This window comes from Anomaloglossus baeobatrachus, chromosome 1 (genome assembly GCF_048569485.1).
Source record: "Anomaloglossus baeobatrachus isolate aAnoBae1 chromosome 1, aAnoBae1.hap1, whole genome shotgun sequence".
Lineage (NCBI taxonomy): Eukaryota > Metazoa > Chordata > Amphibia > Anura > Aromobatidae > Anomaloglossus > Anomaloglossus baeobatrachus.
In genome coordinates this window covers 948,107,813-948,133,096 of record NC_134353.1, presented here as the reverse complement: position 1 = coordinate 948,133,096, position 25,284 = coordinate 948,107,813, and the positions used below count along the sequence as shown (strand labels likewise).

The following is a 25,284-nucleotide window of genomic DNA, read 5'->3' as shown; positions in this document are numbered from 1 at the left end:
TTTGGCAATCATACGACCTATGTGGCAGCAGTGTCTCAGCCTCCTTCTTGTCGAAGGTATCCATGTACATCCAGTAGGCAAAAGGCAGACCCAGACGTTTGGTGGGTATCACAGGCAGACGAGCAGGACGAACCCTAATGAGAAATTTCTCATGTCAGGAATGACCCCATCTGAGCACATCTCGAGATCTCCAGTCCAAGACATGTTCATGTCTCTGAAGCCACGTCAGACCCAATAGCAGAGGGTAGCACATGAAAGGCAATTTCATCTGTGCTTAACATTCCCACCCGAAGCTCAACTTGCTCAGTGACTAGATAGCCTCTGCCAAAGGCTTTCCATCTACAGACTTCACTGCTATGGGAACTTGTAGTGGAAGGATGGGAATCCCCGGTATCAATCCACTGCAGTGCGTTGTATGACGTTCCCAGCGTAACTGGAAAGGCCTACTTGGTAAACCGGGTGTTGCCACATGATACAGACACGGATATGGATAAAGGGTGAAGAGGACTTGCTTTCACCTAGGGTCAAGTCTCTTACAGACTCTAAGCTTGGAAATTTCCTGGCTTTCTAGGACAGAAACTGATCAAGCGATTTAGGACTACACTAGAAGCATCCCTCTACGATACTTCGGACCTCTCAGTGGAGCTTCAACACATGCACTTGATCCACTTCCATGGGATAAGGAAGAGTCTTGGTGACCGCGGGTCATGGCATGATGGGCTTGTGGAATGAAGGTGCTTGGCGCAACAACTTCCTCTCTCGGTTCACCTCTCTGGAACCTGAGGTCGATGCGGATAGCCTGGGATACCAGGTCATCAGTGTAGAAGGCACATCTCAACCAGCCAGCTCGTCCTTGATTCTTCCGGACAATCCTTCCCAGAATGCAGCCACCTGTGCTTCATTATTCCAGCCCAGTTCGGAAGACAGGGTGCAGAAACGAACGGCATACTGGTCTATGATGAGACTCCTCCTGGCACAGTATAAAGAGTGAGGATACTGCTGAGGAGACTAGACCTGGTTCATCGAACACCTTGCAGAAAGCCTCTAGAAAGTTCTTCAGGTTCTGGATGATACGGTCACTCCTCTCTCATAATGGATTGAACCAGGCAAGAGCTTTGCCAGTCGGGTTCGATGTCATAAAGGCCACTTTGGCTCGGTTAGCATTTGCTGCCAGGACGGCTGATGCAGCAGTCTCAACTGGTATGGTAGCATGCAGCAGAGGGTTCGGCAGGTACAGATGGTATGGTAGCATGCAGCAGAGGGTTCGGCAGGTACAGCTGGTATGGTAGCATGCAGCAGAGGGTTCGGCAGGTACAGCTGGTATGGATTGGTGCATCAGCGGATATGCCAGGTACTGGAACACAAACGGAAATGAATAATACGGCACACAGCAATACAGAAGCACCGATAGCACAAGGGACCTGAAAACTACACACATGGCTCCATGCACATTACACACACGGCTCTGCTCCATCCTCCCACACAGCAGCCCCTGCACACACTGAGCAGAGCCCCCTGCAGCAGCCCCTGACCATGTGACTGATCACATGGCGGTGACGTCACACAGGTCCTGTGAGCACAGGCGGTGCTGGCTCTGGGGTGGAGGTCAGTGTTTTCTTATGGGGGATTATTAACCCTTTAGGAGCATCTCTACAAGAATCTGCCTGATTTATCTGTTAAGTATGAAGAAGGACAGAGGCAAAATGGTGGAGAGGATTATAAATCTCACCCTGGAGATAATCTATCATCTTACTGGAGAGGTGAGAGGCTCTGATGTCATTACTGGGCGAAAGCGTCTTAGTGGACCACAGACACGCACACACTGTACACAGATATGTACACATCCAGGCATACGTACATATACAGGCAAACGTACACATACAGACATACGTATATATACAGGCATATGTACATATACAGACATACATACACAGATACGTACACATACAGGCATACGTACACATACAGGCATACGTATATATACAGGCATATGTGCATATACAGACATACATACACATACAGGCATACATACACAGATACGTACTCATACAGGCATATGTACTCATACACAGATACGTTCACATACAGGCATATGGACACATACAGGCATACGTACACATTCAGGCATATATACACATACAGGCATATGAACACATACAGGCATACATACATATACAGGCATACGTATATATACAAACATATGAACACATACAGGCATACAGTATATACACATGCAGGGATATATACACATACAGGCATACGTACAAATACAGACATATGAACACACACAGACATGCGTACACATACATATACAGGCTTATGTTCTCATACAGGCATATATACACATACAGCCATACGTACATATACAGGCATATGAACACATACAGGCATACATACACATACAGGCATACGTATATATACAAACATATGAACACATACAGGCATACATACACATACAGGCATACAGTATATACACATGCAGGGATATATACACATACAGGCATACGTACAAATACAGACATTTGAACACACACAGACATACGTACACATACATATACAGGCTTACATTCTCATACAGGCATATATACACTGTGAGGTAGCGTGGTCCTCTGCGCGGCAGAAGACACGGGATCCAGGCACCAATGGTCACAGCACACGGTTTATTGTACAAACAAAAGTCCACAACAGCACACATGTGTTATCTCCGGCAGAAACTCAGGGAGTTATGTTCACTCCCTCACACTAGGCCACCACGCCCATGTTCCTGTTTCCTTTTAACCCTCCTTTCAGCCTGTAGGGAAACAGCATTAACCCCGGAGTGGAGCTACTTTCTATCATGGAGTGAGCACAACCGGGGCGAGACGTACCGGCCGTCATAGATAACCCCGGTCACAGTCTCACATATCCCCCCCCCTCAGTTCAAGCGAGCGTGGTTGAACTCCTGCCATCAAACACGGGCCGCGGGACAAGGCATCGGCGTTGCCCTGCAACCTACCGGCCCGGTGTTCAACCGTAAACCGGAAGTTCTGCAGAGAAAGGAACCACCGGGTAACCCGGGCATTCCGTTCCTTGGCGGACCTCATCCAGACCAGCGGAGAGTGATCAGTCACCAAGCGAAACTGCCGTCCCAGCAGGTAATAGCGTAGGGACTCCAAGGCCCACTTGATCGCCAGGCACTCCTCCACTACGCTATAATTCCGCTCGGGAGGGGTGAGCTTCCTACTTAAGAAGGTGACGGGGTGTTCCTCCCCCTGAACCACCTGAGACAGCACTGCCCCCAGGCCGACCTCCGAGGCGTCAGTCTGTACTATGAACTCCTTCCGGAAATCAGGGTTGACAAGAACGGGCTGTCCGCACAGGACCCCCTTCAGGGCCCGGAAGGAGTCCTCGGCCTGCGGAGTCCAGGGCACCATGACGGACTTCTTGCCTTTGAGAAGGTCCGTCAAGGGGGCTGATAGTCCCGCAAAATCTTTTACAAACCTCCTGTAGTACCCCACGATACCCAGGAAGGCCCTAACCTGCTTCGTGGTCAGGGGTCTAGGCCACTTCTGGATCGCCTCAACCTTGTTAATTTGGGGCTTAATCACTCCTTGGCCTATTACGTAGCCCAAGTAGCGGGCTTCCGTGAGCCCCAACGCACATTTCTTGGGATTGGCTGTCAATCCGGCTGTTCGGAGCGCGTTCACCACCGCTTGTACCTGTTCCAAGTGGGTCTGCCACTCAGAGCTGTAAATAATGATGTCATCAAGGTACGCTGATGCATACGCCTGGTGGGGTTCCAGCCAGGGCTGTGGAGTCGGTAAGCCAAACCTTCGACTCCGACTCCGACTCCGACTCCTCAAATTCTCTTGCACCGACTCCGACTCCGGCTCCGACTCCGACTCCGGCTCCGACTCCGACTCCTACATATATTGCTTATAGTTAGGTGAAAAATTTATTGTAGTACATGAATATGTGTATATGAGCATCAGACATTTAATAATTTTTATGATACAATAATCAAGATATTTGGATAGAACATAAAATCTATTTATTGGAATACAACTTTAGAACACAAAAAACTGTAATAAATTGTAAATATGTAATACACTATGTAATATACAGTAGATTACATATATATCTTGTGTGTGTATATACACTATATATATATATATATATATATATATATATATATATATATATATATATATATATATATATATATATATATATATTTACAATTTATTAGTTTTTTGTGTTCTAAAGTTGTATTCCAATAAATATTTTATGTTCTATCCAAATATCTTGATTATTGTATCATAAAAACAATTATGTCTGATGTTCACATTGTACTACAATAAATTTTTCACTTAAATATAAGCATTATACTAAATGTTATTATTTAGTAAAATATTTAGCACATTCTGCATTGCACTCCTGTCCCCAATTTATTATATATTTTAGGAGTCGGAGTCGGTGCATTTTATACCGACTCCGACTCCGACTCCGACTCCACCAAAATGAGCTCCGACTCCGACTCCGACTCCACGACTCCGACTCCGACTCCACAGCCCTGGTTCCAGCACCAAGTCCATCAACCTCTGGAACGTGGCCGGAGCGCCATGTAACCCAAAAGGCAAGACAACATAGTGGAAGAGACCCTCCGGCGTAACAAAAGCGGTTTTCTCCTTGGCGGACTCCGTCAGTGGCACCTGCCAGTACCCCTTGGTCAGGTCGAGCGTGGTGAAATATCGCGCCTGTCCCAGCCTATCAATCAGCTCATCCACCCGGGGCATGGGGTAGAGATCGAACTTGGATATTTCGTTCAATCTCCTAAAGTCATTGCAGAACCTTAAGGAGCCATCGGGTTTTGGTATTAGGACAATGGGATTAGCCCATTCACTCCGGGATTTTTCGATGAACCCCAGGCGTAGCATTGTCTTCACTTCCTCTGATATGGCTTGTCTTCGAGCCTCCGGCACCCGGTATGACTTCAGGCGTACCTTCAGGTGAGGCTCGGTGACAATGTCATGTCGTATCAGACTGGTCCTACCAGGCAGCTCGGAAAAGACATCGGGGTTCTGCTGAACCAGCCGTCTGGCCTCTCGCCTCTGTTGCTTGGTGAGGGCTTCTCCAATCCTTACTTCCGGTTCGTCCTCTCCGGAGGTCGCTGGAGCTGGGTTTGAACGACCCGAAGAGGAGGGAGATGGGGAAAAAACAACCATCAGGCTTTCCCGTTCCTGCCAAGGTTTTAATAGGTTGACATGGTATATTTGTTCGGGTTTCCGCCTACCGGGCTGCAATACCTTATAGTTGACCACCCCGACTCTTTCCTTTATCTCGTAGGGGCCTTGCCACTAAGCCAGGAATTTACTCTCCGCCGTGGGGATCAATACCAACACCCGATCCCCGGGTTTAAAGGTCCGCACGGTGGCTTGTCTATTGTAGCAGCCGCTTTGCGCGGCCTGAGACTCCTGTAAATGCTCCTTCACAATTGGCATGACCGCGCTTATGCGGTTCTGCATTCCTAAAATGTGTTCAACCACACTTTTATGGGGGGTGGGCTCTTGCTCCCATGTTTCCTTTGCCAGGTCCAACAATCCCCGGGGATGTCGCCCGTATAACAACTCAAAAGGCGAAAACCCTGTGGATGCCTGTGGCACCTCTCGTATGGCAAACATCAAATAGGGAAGCATCATATCCCAGTCTTTCCCGTCTTTGGAAATCACCCTTTTGAGCATGGTTTTCAGGGTTTTATTGAATCGTTCCACTAAACCATCCGTCTGAGGATGATACACAGACGTAAGCAACTGCTTGATCTGGAGTAGCCGGCATAGCTCTTTGGTCACTTTAGACATGAATGGGGTCCCCTGATCTGTAAGGATCTCCTTGGGCAACCCCACCCGGCAGAACACAGCAAACAACTCCCGAGCTATAAGCTTCGCCGCAGTATGTCTGAGAGGTATCGCCTCTGGATACCGGGTGGCATAGTCAACGATCACTAGGATGTGTTGGTGCCCTCGAGCAAACTTTACGAGGGGCCCCACCAGATCCATCCCTATCCGTTCAAAAGGGACTTCTATAATGGGTAACGGTACCAACGGACTGCGAAAGTGGGTCAGGGGTGCGGTAAGCTGACACTCCAGGCAGGTTTCGCAGAACCGTTTTACCTCCCCAAAGACCCCGGGCCAATAGAACCTTTGCAATATTCGCTCCTGCGTTTTCTTGACCCCTAGGTGGCCACTCATCAGGTGTTTATGAGCCAAGTCGAGGACCCGCCGGCGATACGGCTGGGGCACCACCAACTGCTCTACCCCCACGCCCCGTATTTCATCTACCCGGTAGAGTAAATCCTGCTTAAGAGCGAAATGGGGGTACCTTACCTGGGCACCGGGCAGCTGTGCCACCCCGTCAACTACTGTCACCCGACTCCGGGCATGTATTAATGTAGGGTCCTGGAGTTGGGCTGTCCCAAACGTATCCGGGGACGCCTCCAACTCCGGGATGGGCTCGACCGTCTCAGCCTCTCCTGCCAATACCTCTAGGGGCGACCTATCGGGTTCACATTCTGTCCCTATCATGGGGACCCCTACGGCAGGCGTCCCGGATTCGGGATTGTAGGGCTCAGGTCCCGGACTGACCAATATCTGAGGGGACTTAGGAGGTCCCTTCCATAAAGTCCAAAAATAGGGCAGATCCCTTCCTAGGATCACGTCATAGGGAAGAGTGTTAATAAGTCCCACCTCCTGTTGCACCTGACCGCAAGGTGCTGTGATGGTGACAATCCCCATGGGATAGTCTCGGCGGTCCCCATGTATGCAAACCACCCCCACGGTCCGTCCTGTGGCCTTTACTTTAGCCCTTAGGGTTGATCGCACAAGGGTCACCAAGCTTCCGGAATCCAACAAGCCTGTAACCGGACATCCATTCACCTGTATTTGGCACAAGTGGGGCTCAGTCTCTGGGGAGACAAGGTCAGCGGTACACACCACCTGAGCATACATTGAACCCCGCCGGGTAACCCCACAATCCATGGGCTCCGTGGTGAGTGGACACTGGGCTTCCATATGTCCCACCCGCTGGCACCGCCAACATCTAATAGGGAAGGAAACCCCCTTGACGAGTTGTCGTTTAGGGTACATAACCTTCCGGACCTCAGGGACGGCGGGCGCGGCCTCAGACGGGACGGTAGCGGACTCCCGCACCGGTGTCAGCGGTGGGTCCTTGGCCCTAGGCTTGGAGGGGCCGGACCGACGGGCGGTACGCAAAGTCTCAGTGTCCCGTATCAAGTCATGCGTAGCCACATGCCGCTCTACCAGGCCCACTAATTGGTCCAGGGTACTTGGGTCGCCCTGTCCTACCCACCGTTGAATGGTGACGGGTAAAGTGCGCACAAAACGATCAACTACTATCCTTTCCACCATTTGCGCCGGGCTCAGTGTGTCAGGCTGCAACCACTTCTTTACGAGATGCAACAAGTCATAGGCCTGGGAGCGTACGGGTTTGGCTTCCTCATAGAACCACTGATTTACCCGCTGAGCCCGTACATAGGTATTCACCCCCAACCGAGCAAGTATTTCGGCTTTCAGGGTCGCATATTCTAGGGCGTCCTCGGTACAGAGGTCCAGGTACGCTTTTTGGGGCTCCCCCGTCAGATAGGGTGACAATACCTCAGCCCACTGGGGGGTCGGCAGCTTTTCCCGCTCGGCCACCCGCTCAAACACCGCCAGGATCGCTTCCACATCATCCCCCGGGGTCATCTTTTGCAACGCTTGTCTCACCACTTTCCGGACGCTGCCGTCGTCACCCGGTCCCGGGATTGTTGCTGCCGGTCCGGCACGGATCGACTTAGCCAGGAGAACCATCTGTTCTTGGTGCCTTTGTTCCTGCAACTGCAAGGATTGCTGCTGACGATCCAACGTCCGGAGCAGGTGTGTATTCGTCTGTTGTTGCTGTGCATTAGCCTGAGCCAGCTGCTTTAGTATGTCCTCCATGGCGTCGCCGGGTTTGGGCTGTAGTATAGCCGCTCGAATCCAGGACATGCGCTGCCGGGTCACCAGGGATGGATGCTACACCTCACCGGGCTGGCATGCCCGCCGTTCTCCACCATCTGTGAGGTAGCGTGGTCCGCTGCGCGGCAGAAGACACGGGATCCAGGCACCAATGGTCACAGCACACGGTTTATTGTACAAACAAAAGTCCACAACAGCACCCATGTGTTATCTCCGGCAGAAACTCAGGGAGTTGTGTTCACTCCCTCACACTAGGCCACCACGCCCATGTTCCTGTTTCCTTTTAACCCTCCTTTCAGCCTGTAGGGAAACAGCATTAACCCCGGAGTGGAGCTACTTTCTATCATGGAGTGAGCACAACCGGGGCGAGACGTACCGGCCGTCATAGATAACCCCGGTCACAGTCTCACAACACATACAGCCATACGTACATATACAGGCATATGAACACATACAGGCATACGTATGTATATACAGGCATATGAACACATATAGGAATACGTACACATACAGGCATATAAAGACATACAGGCATACGTACACATACAGGCATATATACACATACACGCATACATACATATACAGGCATATGAACACATACAAGCATACATACACATACAGGCATACATACATATACAGGCATTTGTACATATATATATTTAAAGAGAAGTTCAGAAAAACACATATAAATAGACATAATTCTATACACAGTCATATATTATTATTTTATTATTATTATTATTTATTATTATAGCGCCATTTATTCCATGGCGCTTTACAAGTGAAAGAGGGTATACGTACAACAATCATTAACAGTACAAGACAGACTGGTATAGGAGGAGAGAGGACCCTGCCCGCGAGGGCTCACAGTCTACAGGGAATGGGTGATGGTACAATAGGTGAGGACAGAGCTGGTTGCGCAGTGGTCTACTGGGCTGAGGGCTATTGTAGGTTGTAGGCTTGTTGGAAGAGGTGGGTCTTGAGGTTCCTCTTGAAGCTTTCCACGGTAGGGGAGAGTCTGATGTGCTGAGGTAGAGCGTTCCAGAGTATGGGGGATGCACGGGAGAAATCTTGTACACGATTGTGGGAAGAGGAAATAAGAGAGGAGCAGAGAAGGAGATCTTGTGAGGATCTAAGGTTGCGTGCAGGTAGGTACTGGGAGACTAGGTCACAGATGTAGGGAGGAGACAGGTTGTGCATGGCTTTGTATGTCATGGTTAATGTTTTGAACTGGAGTCGTTGGGCGATGGGAAGCCAGTGAATATATACACAGATATACACTGAGATACATAGATATGCACATCAAACATGTACACACAGACACATTGGAGATATTTCTAATATGAGGAAGCCAGGAGCAGCCTCACTCACCTCCCCCACTTGTCTGCATCCAGCCCCTCCTGGGCATGTGGCTGAATGGTGGCCTTCACTAACAGACAGGGCCACACACAAAGCACACTGACACTGTACAAATATCGTAGGACAGCAATGGGGGCATAGAGCTCCAGAGGGGAGCATATAGCTCCAGAGGGGGCTGTAGGTTCTGGGGTGGGAGGAGCATACAGCTCTGGGGGAACATACAGTTCTGGGGGGCATAAGGCTCTGGGGGTATACAGCACTGGGGTGGGGGGACATACAGCTCTAGGGTGGAGGGGACATACAATTCTGGTGTGGAGGGGTCATACTATTCTGGGGGGTATAGTAGTATGCAGCCTCCACATTCCTCCATTCCGCCATATAGTGTTATGAAGCCCCCATATTCCTCTAGTATAATGCACCCAATATTCCTGCATATAATATAATGCAACCCTTATTGCTCCATATAGTGTTAAGAAGCCCTCATAGTCCTCCATATTGTGTCATGCAGCCCCATATTCGTCCATATAGTGTTATGAAGCCCCCATAGTCCTCCATACAGTATTATCCAGCCCTAATATAGCATTATGAAGCCCCCATATAGCGTTATGCAGCCCCCATATAGCACTATGCAGCCCCCATATAGGATTATGCAGCCCTCATATGGCACTATGCCAGTAGTGATGTCATTGCGCTCTACTGTAGTGAGCTGTCAGAGCACTGACACAGCGGGAGAATGATGAGAGAGAGCGTGCTCCGCTCCTTCTATCATCAATGCTTTCAATTGTATCGGCATCGCAGAGAAAGTGCAATCCTCAGCGGTGTCCAGTCCTAGCGCTGGCACTGGGCTCCATTGACTCAAAGGCCCCATATCGGTCGCGTGGCCTGCCACCATTGGCATTATCCACTGTCCTGCCGACTGCGAGTAGGCCCCCTGGTGGTCCAGGGCCCGGGTGCTCCGGGTGCTGATGCCGGCCATGGTCATCACATTACATTATTATCTATGGGAATAACAGAGGATATAACAGGGAGGTGAGAGGCTCTGATGTCATCACATTACATCATTATCTACGGGGATAACAGAGGATATGACCGGGGAGGTGAGAGGTTCTGACGTCATCACATTACATCATTATCTATGGGAATAACAGAGGATATGACCGGGGAGGTGAGAGGTTCTGATGTCACCACATTACATCATTATCTATGGGGATAACAGAGGATATGACCGGGGAGGTGAGAGGCTCTGATGTAATCACATTACATCATTATCTATGAGAATAACAGAGGATATGACCGGGGAGGTGAGAGGCTCTGATGTCATCACATTACATCATTATCTATGGGAATAACAGAGGATATGACTGGGGAGGTGAGAGGTTCTGATGTCATCACATTACATCATTATCTATGGGAATAACAGAGGATATGACCGGGGAGGTGAGAGGTTCTGATGTCATCACATTACATCATTATCTACGGGAATAACAGAGTATATGACCGGGGAGGTGAGAGGCTCTGATGTCATCACATTACATCATTATCTATGGGGATAACAGAGGATATGACCGGGGAGGTGAGAGGTTCTGATGTCATCACATTACATCATTATCTACGGGAATAACAGAGGATATGACCGGGGAGGTGAGAGGCTCTGATGTCATCACATTACACCATTATCTATGGGAATAACAGGGGATATGACTGGGGAGGTGAGAGGTTCTGATGTCATCACATTACACCATTATCTATGGGAATAACAGAGGATATGACCGGGGAGGTGATGGACCCTGGAAATGTCTGTAGTGATATTATTAATGTCTCCACACTCAGGATTACACAGTAGTGAAGACCTCTAGTGATCGCTGTCAGGCCCCTGTGTCTGAAGGACGGGCAGGAACCCTGAGCCCAATCCCGGGGCCTCCACCTCACCCCCGGATACATGAAGACATCAACGACCAGAAGATCCTGGAACTCACCAACAAGATGCTTGAGCTGCTGACTGGAGAGGTGACACTGCTGGGAATGCTGGGACATTATACAGGACGGCACTGGAGGATTCTGGGTGATGACGGTATCATTGTGTTGTCAGGTTCCTATAAGGTGTCAGGACGTCACCGTCTATTTCTCCATGGAGGAGTGGGAGTATCTAGAAGGACACAAGGACCAGTACAAGGAGGTGATGATGGAGGAGCCCCAGCCCCGCACATCACCAGGTAATAGACAGGACTGAATACACCCGGCCTATAATTATCTGTATGTAATAATGATGTCCGTCCTGTCTGTGTCTCCTGCAGGTCTCTCCAGTACGAGGACGACCCCAGAGAAATGTCCCGCTCCTCCTCCTCCTCCTCCACAGGATCCTCAGGTAGATGGAGATCTCCCCTATGAGGTGTAGACGGCTGTGACCTCCTTGTGTTCAGTCTTGTTTTCTCCTCCAGTATTAGATGTTTTATACTTGTGTAATGAGAGCGGTGGAGACGGCAGGATCACAGCTGACCACAGGCCTCACATGTCCGGATCTTATCTCCATTATTCCCGGGGACTTTTACCATATTTTATTTTGCAGCTTTTGGATCTGGATAAAGATCTGAACAATATTAATTCTCGAGAGAGAAATGTGAGGGGCGATCAGCGGAGTAACGAGGAGATTCCTACAGATCACGGCGCAGGTGAGCCTCTTTTAGATGTATAATCATTTTTTCAGCCAGAATATTGATAATAATAATGTGATACTGTTATATGTGATGTCACAGGATGTGGTTTTATAATTTGAATGATAATATACAGCTGGGGGTGAATTATACTTCTGTGATCGTGGCAGATTTCTTCCTCATCTGTGATGATTAGAGTTGGCGGCTTAGACTACTGAGATGAAATGGTTAGGCTGGTTTCAGACGTCCGTGTTTCAGATACGTGTGACATCCGTTTTTAACATGGATGCCACACATACCCATGTTATTATTTGCTGTTAACAAGACAAAACAATCACTGATCTCGGGGAGACCAGCCAGAGAAAACACTGCCAGCAGCCAACAAGGGCGCTCAAGACAGTGAAATCCTAGGTGCATTGGCCCCTGGGAAATATACAAATCAATAAAGTCCGTGGAGCTTCTGTTAGGAGTCTCAACACAGAAACCAGCCAGATATCCCTCCGGGAAGGACTTAGGGGTACTTTGCACACTACGACATCGCAAACCGATGCTGTGATGCCGAGTGCGATAGTCCCCGCCCCCGTAGCAGCAGCGATATCTTGTAATTGCTGCCGTAGCGAACATTATCGCTACGGTAGCTTCACATGCACTCACCTGCCCTGCGATGTCGCTCTGGCCGGAAAACTGCCTCCTTCCTAAGGGGGCGGGTCGTGCGGCGTCACAGCGACGTCACACGGCAGGCGGCCAATAGGAGCGGAGGGGCGGAGATGAACGGGACATAAACATCCCGCCCACCTTCTGCCTTCCACATTGCAGCCGGGACGCAGGTAAGGTGATGTTCCTCGCTCCTACGGCTTCACACACAGCGATGTGTGCTGCCTGCTGGAACGAGGAACAACATCGTACCATCACTGCTGCGAAATTATGGAAATGTCGGACCCTACACCGATCATACGATAACAACGCTTTTGCGCTCGTTAATCGTATGTAAAAGGATTCACATACTGCGATGTCGACAGCGACGCCGGATGTGCGTCACTTTCGATTTGACCCCACCGACATCGCACCTGCGATGTCGTACTGTGCAAAGTACCCCTTAGCCAAGGAGTGTCTCTTTTTAGGAAACCACCATAACCACCATATTAAGTGTCCCTTTTAGTCAATATCCAACTCTTTGACAAGTTTAAAGATATGACAAGGGAATTACCACGGCCAGGTATCCATCCACAGACAGCTGTTTCAGGGTATTGCCCCTCATCAGTGTGGAGTAGGATTCTCGCCAGATGGGAGCAATGCCTAGTAGACCAACAAGACAAAACAATCACTGATCTCGGGGAGACCAGCCAGAGAAAACACTGCCGGCAGCCAGCGAGGGCGCTCAAGACAGTGAAATCCTAGGTGCATTGCCCCCTGGGAAATATGCAAATCAAAAAAGTCCATGGAGCCTCTGTTAGGTGTCTCAACACAGAAACTAGCCAGATATCCCTCCGGGAAGGACCTAGCCGAGGAATGGCTCTTTTTAGGAAACCACCATAACCACCATATTAAGTGACCCTTTTAGTCAATATCCAACTCTTTGACAGGAGTCCGGGAAGGACCTTTGGATAGGTCCTTCCCGGAGGGATATCTGGCTAGTTTCTGTGTTAAGACTCCTAACAGACAGACTCCTATGTATGTAACTCCTAACAGAGACTCCTATGTATGTTAATACAGAACATGGAGACATAAACCTAAATAACAGTACCTGACAGCCGGGCTCCTGCCATAATGATTACGATTGGAGAGAACCCTGATCTTAAGGGGGTGTTATGCGCAGCGATATCGCTGGTGAAAGCACCCGCCCCCGTCGTTTGTGCGTCACGGGCAAATCGCTGCCCGTGGCGCACAAAATCGTTTGGAGCCGTCACAAGGACTTACCTGCCTAGCGACGTCGCTGTTGCCAGCGAACCGCCTCCTTTCTAAGGGGGCGGTTCGATCGGCGTCACAGCGGCATCACTAAGCTGCCGCCCAATAGAAGCGGAGGGGTGGAGATGAGCGGGACGTAACATCCCGCCCACCTCCTTCCTTCCTCATTGCCGGCGGCCACAGGTAAGCTGCAGTTCATCGTTCCCGAGGTGTCACACGTAGCGATGTGTGCTGCCTCGGGAATGACGAACAACCTCTACAATCAACGATTTTTTAAAAAGGAATGACGTGTCAGCGATGGACGATAAGGTATTTTTCATCGTTAACGGTCGTTCCTTGCTGTCACACGCAATGACGTCGCTAACAATGCCGGATGTGAAATAAATAATAATAATAATAATGTGCGTCACGGAATCCGTGACCCTGGCGATATATCGTTAGATCCGTCGTTGCGTGTAACGGGGCCTTTAGTCTTTACCCCCTAAAATTCTGCCTTTAATAGTAGTAACCAACAACATTGTGCGGTGTTCTGAAAGTCATCACTGTTTTTCAGCTCACCTTCTGAGGTGGATTCTCCAAGCCCAAGGGCCGGGTATGTAAAGGGGCCATAGGCGTCGCTGCAGCGGGCTGGAAAGGCACACGGAAAACATGGACTCTGGACATACAGGAGACTCAGGGCTTAAAGTACAGGTGCAGTGGGATGAAGCAATGGTAAATGCAAGAATGGTAGAAACAAGCTATATGAGAGCTCATACTGTATATAGGGGCTAATCCTGTACATAGAGGCTATGTGGGGGCTCATACTGTATATAGTAAGCTTTGTGGGGACTCACACTGCATACGGGGAGCTATGTGGGGGCTCATATTGTATATAGGAGGCTTTATGGGGGCTTACACTGTATATAGGGAGCTATGTGGGGGCTCATACTGTATATAAAAAGGGGTGTGTATGGGCTCATACTGTATATAGGGTACTGTTTGGGGGCTCATACAGTATATAGGGGGGTAATGGGGTAATGGCCCAAGGCCTGGACAAGATCGGTGTTTATTCCTATTCCAAAGAAGGGAGATGCTACCAATCATTGACACTATAGAACTATAGTACTTATACCTCATTCTAGCAAAATACTACTGAAGATTCTATAAAGACATCTACATCTACAGCCTTACTGAGACAGAGCTGCCATAGGAACATGAAGAATTCAGAGAAGGCAGAGGAATAAGAGAAGAGATGTAATTGCTAACATTAGATGGATGATGGAAAAGGCCAAAGAATGTACCAAGGAGCTCTATTTTTCCTTAATTGATTACAGTAAAGCATTTTACTGTGTTGATCGTCAGAAACTTTGGACTGCCATGAAGGATATAGGTGTACCAAACCATCTGATCAGCCTCATCGGGATTCTGTACATCAACCAAGAAGTAACAGTCCGAACAGAGCGCAGTGACCCGGCATGGTTCAAAGTAGAGCAAAGCGTCAGACAGGCGGCATCCGGCCACCATTTCTCTTCACTTTATATGCAGAAGAAAGAATCAAAATTGCATCATCAAATATCTTAAATATGCAGACGATACAACACTGATACGCCTCTGCTTCTTGCTATCAATGTTGTATCTAGGGGGGGTGGGTGGGGCATCACGCTGTCAGCCGAGACTCAGAGGAAGTGCAGCGCGCGGCTCCCACTGCTGTTGTCCTTGTATCTGTCAGACGTGAGGACAATTGCGGTGCCCGCCGGTCCTGACTTCTGGGTCAGAGAAATGTCTGTAATGTGATCAGGTCAGCGAGGAGAAAGTGCGGTCGCTGTTTGAGAGCTTCTGCATGAGCTTTCCAGGACCAGAGCGCTAGGACGGGACACCGGGGTCCTCGGTTACTGGGTGCTAACGGCACAGCAGCAAAACCCGGAGGGCAAGAAACTCTACATTCCTGGCCCACCCTAGTTCCAAGAGACAGCAGCAATACACAACCCCGAGACCACAGTAATACAAGCGGGTCCCATAACCGGTTAACGCTGCTCGTCACAGGGGACAGTCATCTTCAAGTAGAGAGAGAAAGAAGGGGGGACGCTGTGCTGCTCCAGGCCGCAGCGTCTCTCACCAAGAGCGCATTAAAGAATGCCTCCAACCCGCCAGGCAAGGAGAGACCCATACTGTTTCTGGGCTGACCGGACCATCGTAAACCTGGACCATAACACCTGACCAGTAAAGAGGAAACTACCACCTTGTGTCGTCCAGTTTCTATCGGTGTCCCAGCAGCCCTGCACCACTACAACCCTCGCCATCCTCCTGGGGCCCGCTCTGGCTGTGGGATCACACCCGAGCTCCATTACTACCAGCTCCAGCCAGGAACCCTACAGCGGCGGCTAATCCCTGGCAGCATACCACAGGTGGCGTCACGACAAACTCTCTCCAAATACCCCGCTTCCCCACCGAATACTGTATGCCTTGAGGCAACGAAACCAGGCAAGGCTACCTGTGACAGCGCAAGATCTGACCCGAAACAGCCCGGCAACAAGTAGGCTGACCACCTGCCTAGTAGGGCGCTACAGATGGATGGCAACAGCTGGTGTAGAAGTTCTATCTGGGATGGATGAATGAACGGACGGATGGCTCACAACAGCAGCACGTAGTATGAACGGCAGCAGAACTCCACAATACAGACAGCTATCAGCAATGACTAGCACAAGGGAACAGCAGCAGAAGCAGCAGCAGTACAGTTCTAAGGGACCTGACAACTAGCAATGACTAAACTCTTTGCCCAGGCAATTAGCATAGGGTTAGAGTGCCTTAAATGCCTACAACCTCCCAGCTGACTTGGGAGACACTTTTGGGTTAAGAGGATGCTGGCCTTTTAAGAGAGGGGAAATGGCCACAGGCACAGACATTCCGGGAGGCCACAGCATGAGACGGGACCAGGACCCCCGGAGCAGGACACCCAGACAGGTGAGAACACCAATGTTCTCGCTGGAGGAGAGGAGCAGGAGCATGCGAGGACACTGGCACGAGCGTTACACTGGTCTTTTTTGTAGTAACCTATGGGTGTGAAACCTGGACAATGAAGAAACAAGTCAGATGAAGAATCAATGACTAAGGCTGGTTTCACATCTGCGGTATTTTGCCGCACTGCCGGATCCGGCACAAATGCAGTACAGTTCTATACAGTTCACGGGCATGGCGTCAAGCCCCGGTCACATTCGGTCATGTGACCAGAACATGTGACTGGAGCTTCCCGCGATGCCTGTGACCTGTATAGAACTGTACCGCATTGCCGCAGTGCGGCAAAATACCGCAGATATGAAACTAGCCTTAGAAATGTGGTGCAGGAGAAGGATGTTATCAATACCATGGATGACAAGAAGAACAAATAAATCAAGCCAGAGATGTCACTTGAAGCAAGGTTCACCAAGCTTCGACTTGTCTACTTAGGGAAATGCAGCGTGATTGTAGTAGTCCAATACTGGCCCAGAGAAGTTTACTCTCTCTTCTGAGGAAGTTGGCAGCAGAGAAGTCTTTCTTTTTTCCGCATCAAACACCGGGCACTCGCCTTCTGACTACCTGGTTACTGAGAAGTCCATTATCGTTAATAAATTGTATGGGGAGGGTTATTTCCACTTTGAAAATAAGCAGCCAGCCTTATCTAATCAACTTATCAGAACGTCTGGAAAAAGTTTGTCACATGGTCTGGAATAGCTCAACCCAACCCTCTGAGTAGCCCAACACCTGGATTTCCTACAGAAAAGTCTCGAAAAGGGTTTTTCGCAAGTAAGCTGCTCAAGTCATGGTACTTAGTTCTGTTTTTGACACTCAACTGGCTCTTCACAGTTGGATACATGATTGTTTTTTAAAACAGTTTCAAGACTTAAGACCAAGTTTTAGGATCTATTCACCACCTCAAGCTTGCCTTTAGAGGGTTAACTAAACTGACAGTTGAGCCTCTGCAGGAGATGTCCATCAGGTTTACAAAACTGAACATGAGGTTCTTAGTTTAACATTCGGATCAGACTATATGAAGACCACTGCCACATCCCAGCAATCCTCTCAGTGGGTTCCTGACCGTAAAGGTGTAGTTCTATGCTCCAGCCACCCAGTGGGGAATGGGCAACCGCACAAGGGGATTTCTCTTGCGGTAACTATTTATTTATAGGAACTTGGTGGCATTTGGTTATATAAATATAGCAACTTTTGCTTTGTTATTATTAGACCAATTTTTCTGTCCATTTCCTATCACTGATCGTAGTCCAATATGGCTGCAATCTACTCTCTTTTGTCCCCTGTTTATATAGCATTTGGGTGGTACCGTGTTTCCCCGAAAATAAGGCCTAGTGCTAGTTTTCTGCAAGGCCTAAATATAAAACATCCCCCTAAAATAAGACCTAGTCGTTGTTCCATAATAAAGTGTCCATGCAGCTAAAAAAGTTAAAGAATACTGCAGGATACTTCATACTTCATTATAGACAGCGGGCACCCTCCAAAGAGAAAAGAGAGAAGACCCCGCGATCATACTCAGCAGACGCCGACCGAGAGCAGGACCTGCGACAGAATGCACACCCACACACACAATCACACATCAGATTGCACGCACGCACACAAACTTACCACATCCAGCGATATCAATTGCTTATGGCCGGCAAGGACCTGGGAAGCTGTGCAGTGCAATGCCAGGACCTTCGCGTGGAACGCATGGAGTACCCAGCGGTGGAACGCATCATAGAGACAAGAGATCAGAGAGTGCCCTGCTGGCAGGAAGCAAGTGGTATCCTTGGATGTGGTGAGTGTGTGCACACGCCATTGTATGTGCAATCTCGTGTGTGTGTGTGTGTGTGTGTGTAAGTGTAACTATAATTGTGCAGTAGAGCTGTGTATGACTGTGTGCACGCACATAGCAGACCTGTGCATGTAAATGTAACTATGCAGTAGAGCTGTATGAGTGTGTGCACGTATGTAGCAGAGCTGTGCATGTAAGTGTAACTGTGCATTACAGCTGTGTGTGCACGCACATAGCAGAGCTGTGTATCTGTGTATGATTTTAGTGTATCTACTACAGATTTAAGTAAGGCAAAAGTAGAAAACTTCAGACTTTTCTTTTGTACATAACCATACTTGTTTCTGTTTTCTGCCTTCAACAGAGAAATGGAAAATCACAACAAAAAAGCCTAGTATCATAACATTGTGACCTGCTGGTCCTTGCTAAAAAATTGTGATCCATTTTGCAACCATTTTACTCAGTTACTAAATTAATCTTTCTATAATACTTCCAATTGTAATGTCATAAAACCTAAATAGAATTATTGAGGTAATATTACAAAAAAATAATATAATCTGTTTTATTTTTTGCAGATGACTGTACCAGGAGCTCAGAGGGTCATCCAATATCTTCACATTTTAATACAGATAATTCTAGTATCATTCAATCTCCATATGAGAGAAATACCAACACTGAAGACATACGTTCAGCCCCTCATATCCAAAATGTATTATCTGATCCTTTTAAACAGATCCGGTCTCCTGATTCATCACAGACTGTAAAGCAAAAAAATTACAGACTGGATGTTGAACATCAAAAAGATCCCAGAGGGAAAAAGCAATATTTATGTTCAGAATGTGGCAGATGTTTTTCCCATAAATCAGGTTTGATTAGACATCATATAGTTCACACAGGGGAGAAACCATTTTCATGTTTAGAGTGTGGGAAATGTTTTACCCAAAAACCAAGTCTTATTAAACATCAAAGAATTCACACAAGGGAGAAGTCATTTTCATGTCAAGAATGTGGAAAATGTTTTGAACATAAATCGTTTCTGGTTAGACATCATAGAAGCCACATAAGGGAGAAGTCATTTTCATGTTCAGAATGTGGGAAATGTTTTAACAAGAAATACATTCTTATTGAACATCAAAGAATTCATACAGGAGAGAAGCCATTTTTATGTTCAGATTGTGGAAAATGTTTTACTGTAAAATCAGCTTTGATCAGACATCAAAAAAGCCACAAAGGGGAAAAGCCACATTCATGCTTAGAATGTGGGAAATGTTTTATCGATAAAAATATTCTTACTGCACATCAAAGAGCTCACACAGGGGAGAAGCCGTTTTCATGTCAAGAATGTGGAAAATGTTTTACCCTGAAACCAAATCTGATTAGACATCATAAAAGAAGGCACATGGGGGAGAAGCCATTTTCATGTTCACAATGTGGAAAATGTTTTACCATTAAACCAGATCTTATTAGACATCATAGAAGCCACTCAGGAAAAAAGCCATATTCATGCTCAGAATGTGGAAAATGTTTTACCCATAAACCAGATTTGATTAGACATCATAGAAGACACACAGGAGAAAAGCCATTTTCATGTTTACAATGTGGAAAATGTTTCACCATGAAAACAGATCTTGATAAACATCAGATAATTCACACAGGGGAGAAGCCATTTTCATGTTCACAATGTGGAAAATGTTTTAACCAGAAACATGATCTTAAAACACATCAAATAATTCACACTGGGGAGAAGCCATTTTCATGTTCAGAATGTGGAAAATGCTTTAGCATGAAATCAGTTTTTATTAGGCATCAGACAATTCACATAGCTCGGGAGAAGCCATATTCATGTTCAGAATGTGAAAAATGTTTTAATGTAAAATCACACCTTGTTATACATAAACGAATTCACACAGGGGAAAAACCATTTTCATGTTTACAATGTGGAAAATGTTTTAGGTATAAACATATTCTTATTAGACATCAAAAAATTCACACAGGGGAGAAGCCATTTTTATGTTCACAATGTGGAAAATGTTTTAATCAGAAACATAGTCTTCTTGGACATCTAAGAATTCATACGGGGGAAAAGCCATATTCATGCCCAAAATGTGGAAGATGCTTTACCCATAAATCACACCTTGTTACTCATGAAAAAATTCACACAAAGGAAAGACAGTTTCATGTTTAGAATGTGGATGTTTCACTATTACATCGGAGCTTTCTAATTATCAGAGAATACTGTATATACGGGAAAAGACACTTTCAAGTTCAGAATGTGGAATACATTATAGCTTTACATCAAGTCTGATTGAACATCAAAGAACTCACACAGGGTTGACACAATATTTATGTTTTACTGGAGAGATTATACAGAGTATAACAAGACAGCATGAGATTGCAACTGATTCTTTATGTGAGGTAAAACATTTCCCTTCCTGTTTCCAAGGAATTTCAGTGCTGAGAATGTTTGCTTAATTAACTCTTTATTTGTTGTGATCAAAAGGAGATCGCTTCCTTCTTATCTCTCCATTGACTTACTGTAGTGCTTATTCTAGTGCTACTAGAGACCCAAGAATAACGACCAGCTCTGCCATTGATCAAAGCCTAGTCTACCATGCCCAAGCACATCTATAAGGCTATGTTCACACAACATTATTTTGGTAAATATTTCACATTTATAAGCAAAAACCAGGAGAGGAACAATCAGAGAAAATTTATAATAGAAACGTGCGTGCACCACGTCCGGATTTTTGACCCACTCATGGTTTTGACATACAAATACTAATGTGAAATACTGACCAAAATACCGCCATGTGTAAGTGGCCTAATGTAGCCTATCAGTGTAACACTGACAGGCTGGACAATGCTCTGTACTGCATGTATAGCACAGAATATTACCAATGCAAACAGATCTTGTGTTCAAGTCCCTTTGTGAGACCAATAAATATTGTAACTAAAGTAAAAATGTTTTTCTGTGTTAAAAAGAACTAAATAAAAAGTACATTTTTTTCAGAATAAAAAGTAATTTATTCTAATACAAAATAAACATACTGAATATATACATATCGGGTATCACTGCATCTGTATTGACCAGTACAGTAAAAATATTTTTTTTTATCCTGCTCAGAGGATGCCACATCAAATATATGAAAAACTATTGCAGAATCACCATTTTTGTGCACCTCACATGAAATGAAATAAAAAGTTATTGTAAAGACATACAGTACAGACCAAAAGTTTGGACACACCTCATCTCTAGAACAACTGTCTTTGTGCTGCAGGCCTTCATGGTAAAATAGCTGCTAGGAAACCCCTGCTAAGGACAGGCAACAAGCAGAAGAGACTTGTTTGGGCTAAAGAACACAAGGAATGGACATTAGACCAGTGGAAACCTGTGCTTTGGTCTGATGAGTCCAAATTTGAGATCTTTGGATCCAACCACTGTCTTTGTAGAAAAGGTGAATGGATGGACTTTACATGGCTGGTTCCCACCGTGAAGCATGGAGGAGGAGGTGTGATGGTGTGGGGGTGCTTTGCTGGTGACACTGTTGGGGATTTATTCAAAATTGAAGGCATACAGAACCAGCATGGCTACCACAGCATCTTGCAGCGGCGTGCTATTCCATCCGGTTTGCGTTTAGTTGCACCATCATTTATTTTTCAACAGGACAATGACCCCAAACATACCTCCAGGCTGTGTAAAGGCTATATGACTAAGAAGGAGAGTGATGGGGGGCTACGCCAGATGACCTGGTCTGCACAGTCACCAGACCTGAACCCAATTGAGATGGTTTGGGGTGAGCTGGACCGCAGAGTGAAGGCAAAAGGGCCAACAAGTGCTAAGCATCTCTGGGACCTCCTTCAAGACTGTTGGAAAACCATTTGCGGTGACTACCTCTTGAAGCTCATCAAGAGAATGCCAAGAGTGTGCAAAGTAGTATTGAAAGCAAAAGGTGGCTACTTTGAAGAACCTAGAATATAAGACATATTTTCAGTTGTTTCACACTTTTTTAAGTATTTCATTCCACATGTTTTAATTCATAGTTTTGATGCCTTCAATGTGAATCTACAATTTTTAGAGTCATGAAAATAAAGAAAACTCTTTGAATGATAAGGTGTGTCCAAACTTTTGGTCTGTACTGTATGTACCACCAAATAGTACCAATAAAAATTACAGCCCCTATTAAGCTGTGTACTTGGGAAAAATGAAAGAAAAATGGCTCTCTAAATATGCTGCAGAATTTTTTGTGATTTTCTTGTGCAAAAGTAATAAAACACATGAAGAAACAGTATAAATTGGACATCAGTGTAATAGTATAAACCCGCAATATAAAGCTATATCTTATTTATAAGCAAAATAAAGAAAAACATCAGCTCACCATTTAGCAGTTCATCTGGATTTAGTCATAGCCAACATCTGAGGCCGCCCAGGCTAGGGTCTGATATATTGCAGTCAAAAAGGAAGAAAAATACTGTATTTTTAATTTTATAAAATTAACTGGATTATAAGACGCACCCCAAATTTACAGATAAAAAAGGTAAAAAAAACAAAATGGGGTCTGTCTTATACTCTGGTGGTGTCTTACCAGAAAGGGGCGGCAGCAGTGGTGGAGCGGGGTCACAGGAGGCAAGGGCGGTGCTTGAGCAGGGCGATGATGCAGGCTCTGCGGTGGGGGCTGTGCTGGCTGCGGGCACCGTGCTTGCTACGTGGAGCAGGGCGGTGCTGTGGGTGTCCCAGATGCTCTGACAGCGGTGCAGGCTTCAAAGAAATGGTGCCCAAAGTCGGTGCGTGCGCAGATGGAGCTCTTGGCTCAATGACCAGCCAAGTGCTCATCTGCTCATGCACCACCTCCGGGCACCATTTTCCTTAAGTCCACTGCTGGGAGATCAACGGGCCAGAGCTGGCACATTCGCAGATGAGATCTTGAGCCAAGAGCTCCATTTGCACACGCATCAACTCAGGGTGCCATTACTTGAAGCCCGCACTGCCGACAGAGCATCTGGGACACCAGTTGCACTGCCCTGCTCCACACAGCCAGCACAACACCCGCAGCCAGCACAATCCCCACCGCAGCCAGCACAGCCTCCCACCCCAGCCAACACAATCCCCACCCCAGCCAACACAATCCCCACCCCAGCCAACACAACCCCCACCGCAGCCAACACAACGCCCATTCTCCACCTCCCGGTAAGCTACATTCAGATATAAGACGCACTCTTCATTTTCCTACCAAATATTTGTGAGAAAAAGTGCGTCTTATAATCTGAAATATACGGTACTTTATTGGAATGGAATCAAATCTTGTCTTCTTGTTCAGTTAAACTGATGGAATGATAATAAAATAGGAGGACCTAGAAATTACAAAGGTCAAAAAGGATATTGAGACTATTAAAACTTCACTGGATATCTTTGACCAACTAACGGATTTTAATAAATTAAGGGACAAAATGGATGCCAATATAAACAACATTTGAAAAATTAGTGTGCACTCAGCCCAGTTTTACTTAGAGGTGCTAGTGAGGGGACCGTGGTCCACAACATCTATATTGAATAAACACTGCACTCTCTCTGTAATTAACAAGATAGAATAACGGATTTGAAAAAACTCAGTGTAAATTTATTTTTGGCGACTAATGTAGGAGACGTTTCAGCCTCGCAGTGTTTTATCAATATAAATATAAACAAAATGAAATAGAAAATTGCTGAAATAAATAGAAATTTGAGAGATCTGAATGACTATCAATCAGATAAATAAGAAATGACATTTTTTAAACTTAAAATATACATTTTAAGAAAAAATAGATAACGTTATTATGAAGGATCACTTGGGAATAAAAGAGTGAGCTTTCGGCTCTGTACAGCAGGCGGCGCTGCTCTGTACCGTGGGCGTCAGCTGCTCTGTGCGGCTCTAAATTGCAGCCAGCGGCTGTTCTTTGCGGCGGCATGCGGCTGCGCTGCTCTGTATAGTGGCTGGTGATGATGCTCTGTACAGTGGCGCTGCTCTCTGCAGTGGGCGGTGAGGCACGGGCCATTCTGAAGATGTCGGCGGTGAGGATTTCAAATAATGGCGTCCAGAGTTCGCGCATGCGCAGATGGAGCTCTTGGTTCAAGATTTCATCTGCGCATGTGCCGCCTCCGGGCTACATTTCTTTGAAGCCCTCACTGCCAAAATCTTCAGAATGGCCCATGCTTCACCACCTGCAGCAGACAGCAGAGCCAACACAGAGCAGAGCCAGCACGGAGCAGAGCCAACACAGAGCAGCGCCAGAACAAAGCAGAGCCAGCACAGAGCAGCGCCAGAACAAAGCAGAGCCAACACAGAGCAGAGCCAGCACGGAGCAGAGCCAACACAGAGCAGCACCAGAACAAAGCAGAGCCAGCACAGAGCAGCGCCAGAACAAAGCAGAGCCAGCACAGAGCAGAGCCACTTGCAGCCCCAGCACAGCGGTAAGACACCCCCGGATTATGAAACAGACCCCATATTTTTTTTTTGTTTACCTTTTTTTGTCTCTAAATTTGGGGGGCGTCTTATAATCCGGTGCATCTTATAAAACGAAAAATATGGTAATTTATAAATGAAAGTTTTTATTAATAAGGGAAAAAGAAATCCCCGTGTGAAAA

The 25,284-nt window shown here is 46.8% G+C and overlaps 2 protein-coding genes across 2 annotated transcripts in view; both read left to right on the top strand.

The window, feature by feature from the left end:
- The window catches only part of LOC142258360 (uncharacterized), a 158,048-nt gene that overhangs the window by 50,091 nt on the left and 82,673 nt on the right, over window positions 1-25,284 (top strand). The window lies entirely within an intron of this gene.
- LOC142257069 (uncharacterized) lies at window positions 1,593-21,655 on the top strand. The gene is made up of 6 exons (XM_075329134.1): window positions 1,593-1,760; window positions 11,181-11,357; window positions 11,440-11,563; window positions 11,645-11,715; window positions 11,917-12,019; window positions 19,241-21,655. The coding sequence occupies exons 1-6, from the start codon at window positions 1,683-1,685 to the stop codon at window positions 20,848-20,850; spliced, it is 2,163 nt and encodes a 720-aa protein (XP_075185249.1). The 5' UTR covers window positions 1,593-1,682; the 3' UTR covers window positions 20,851-21,655.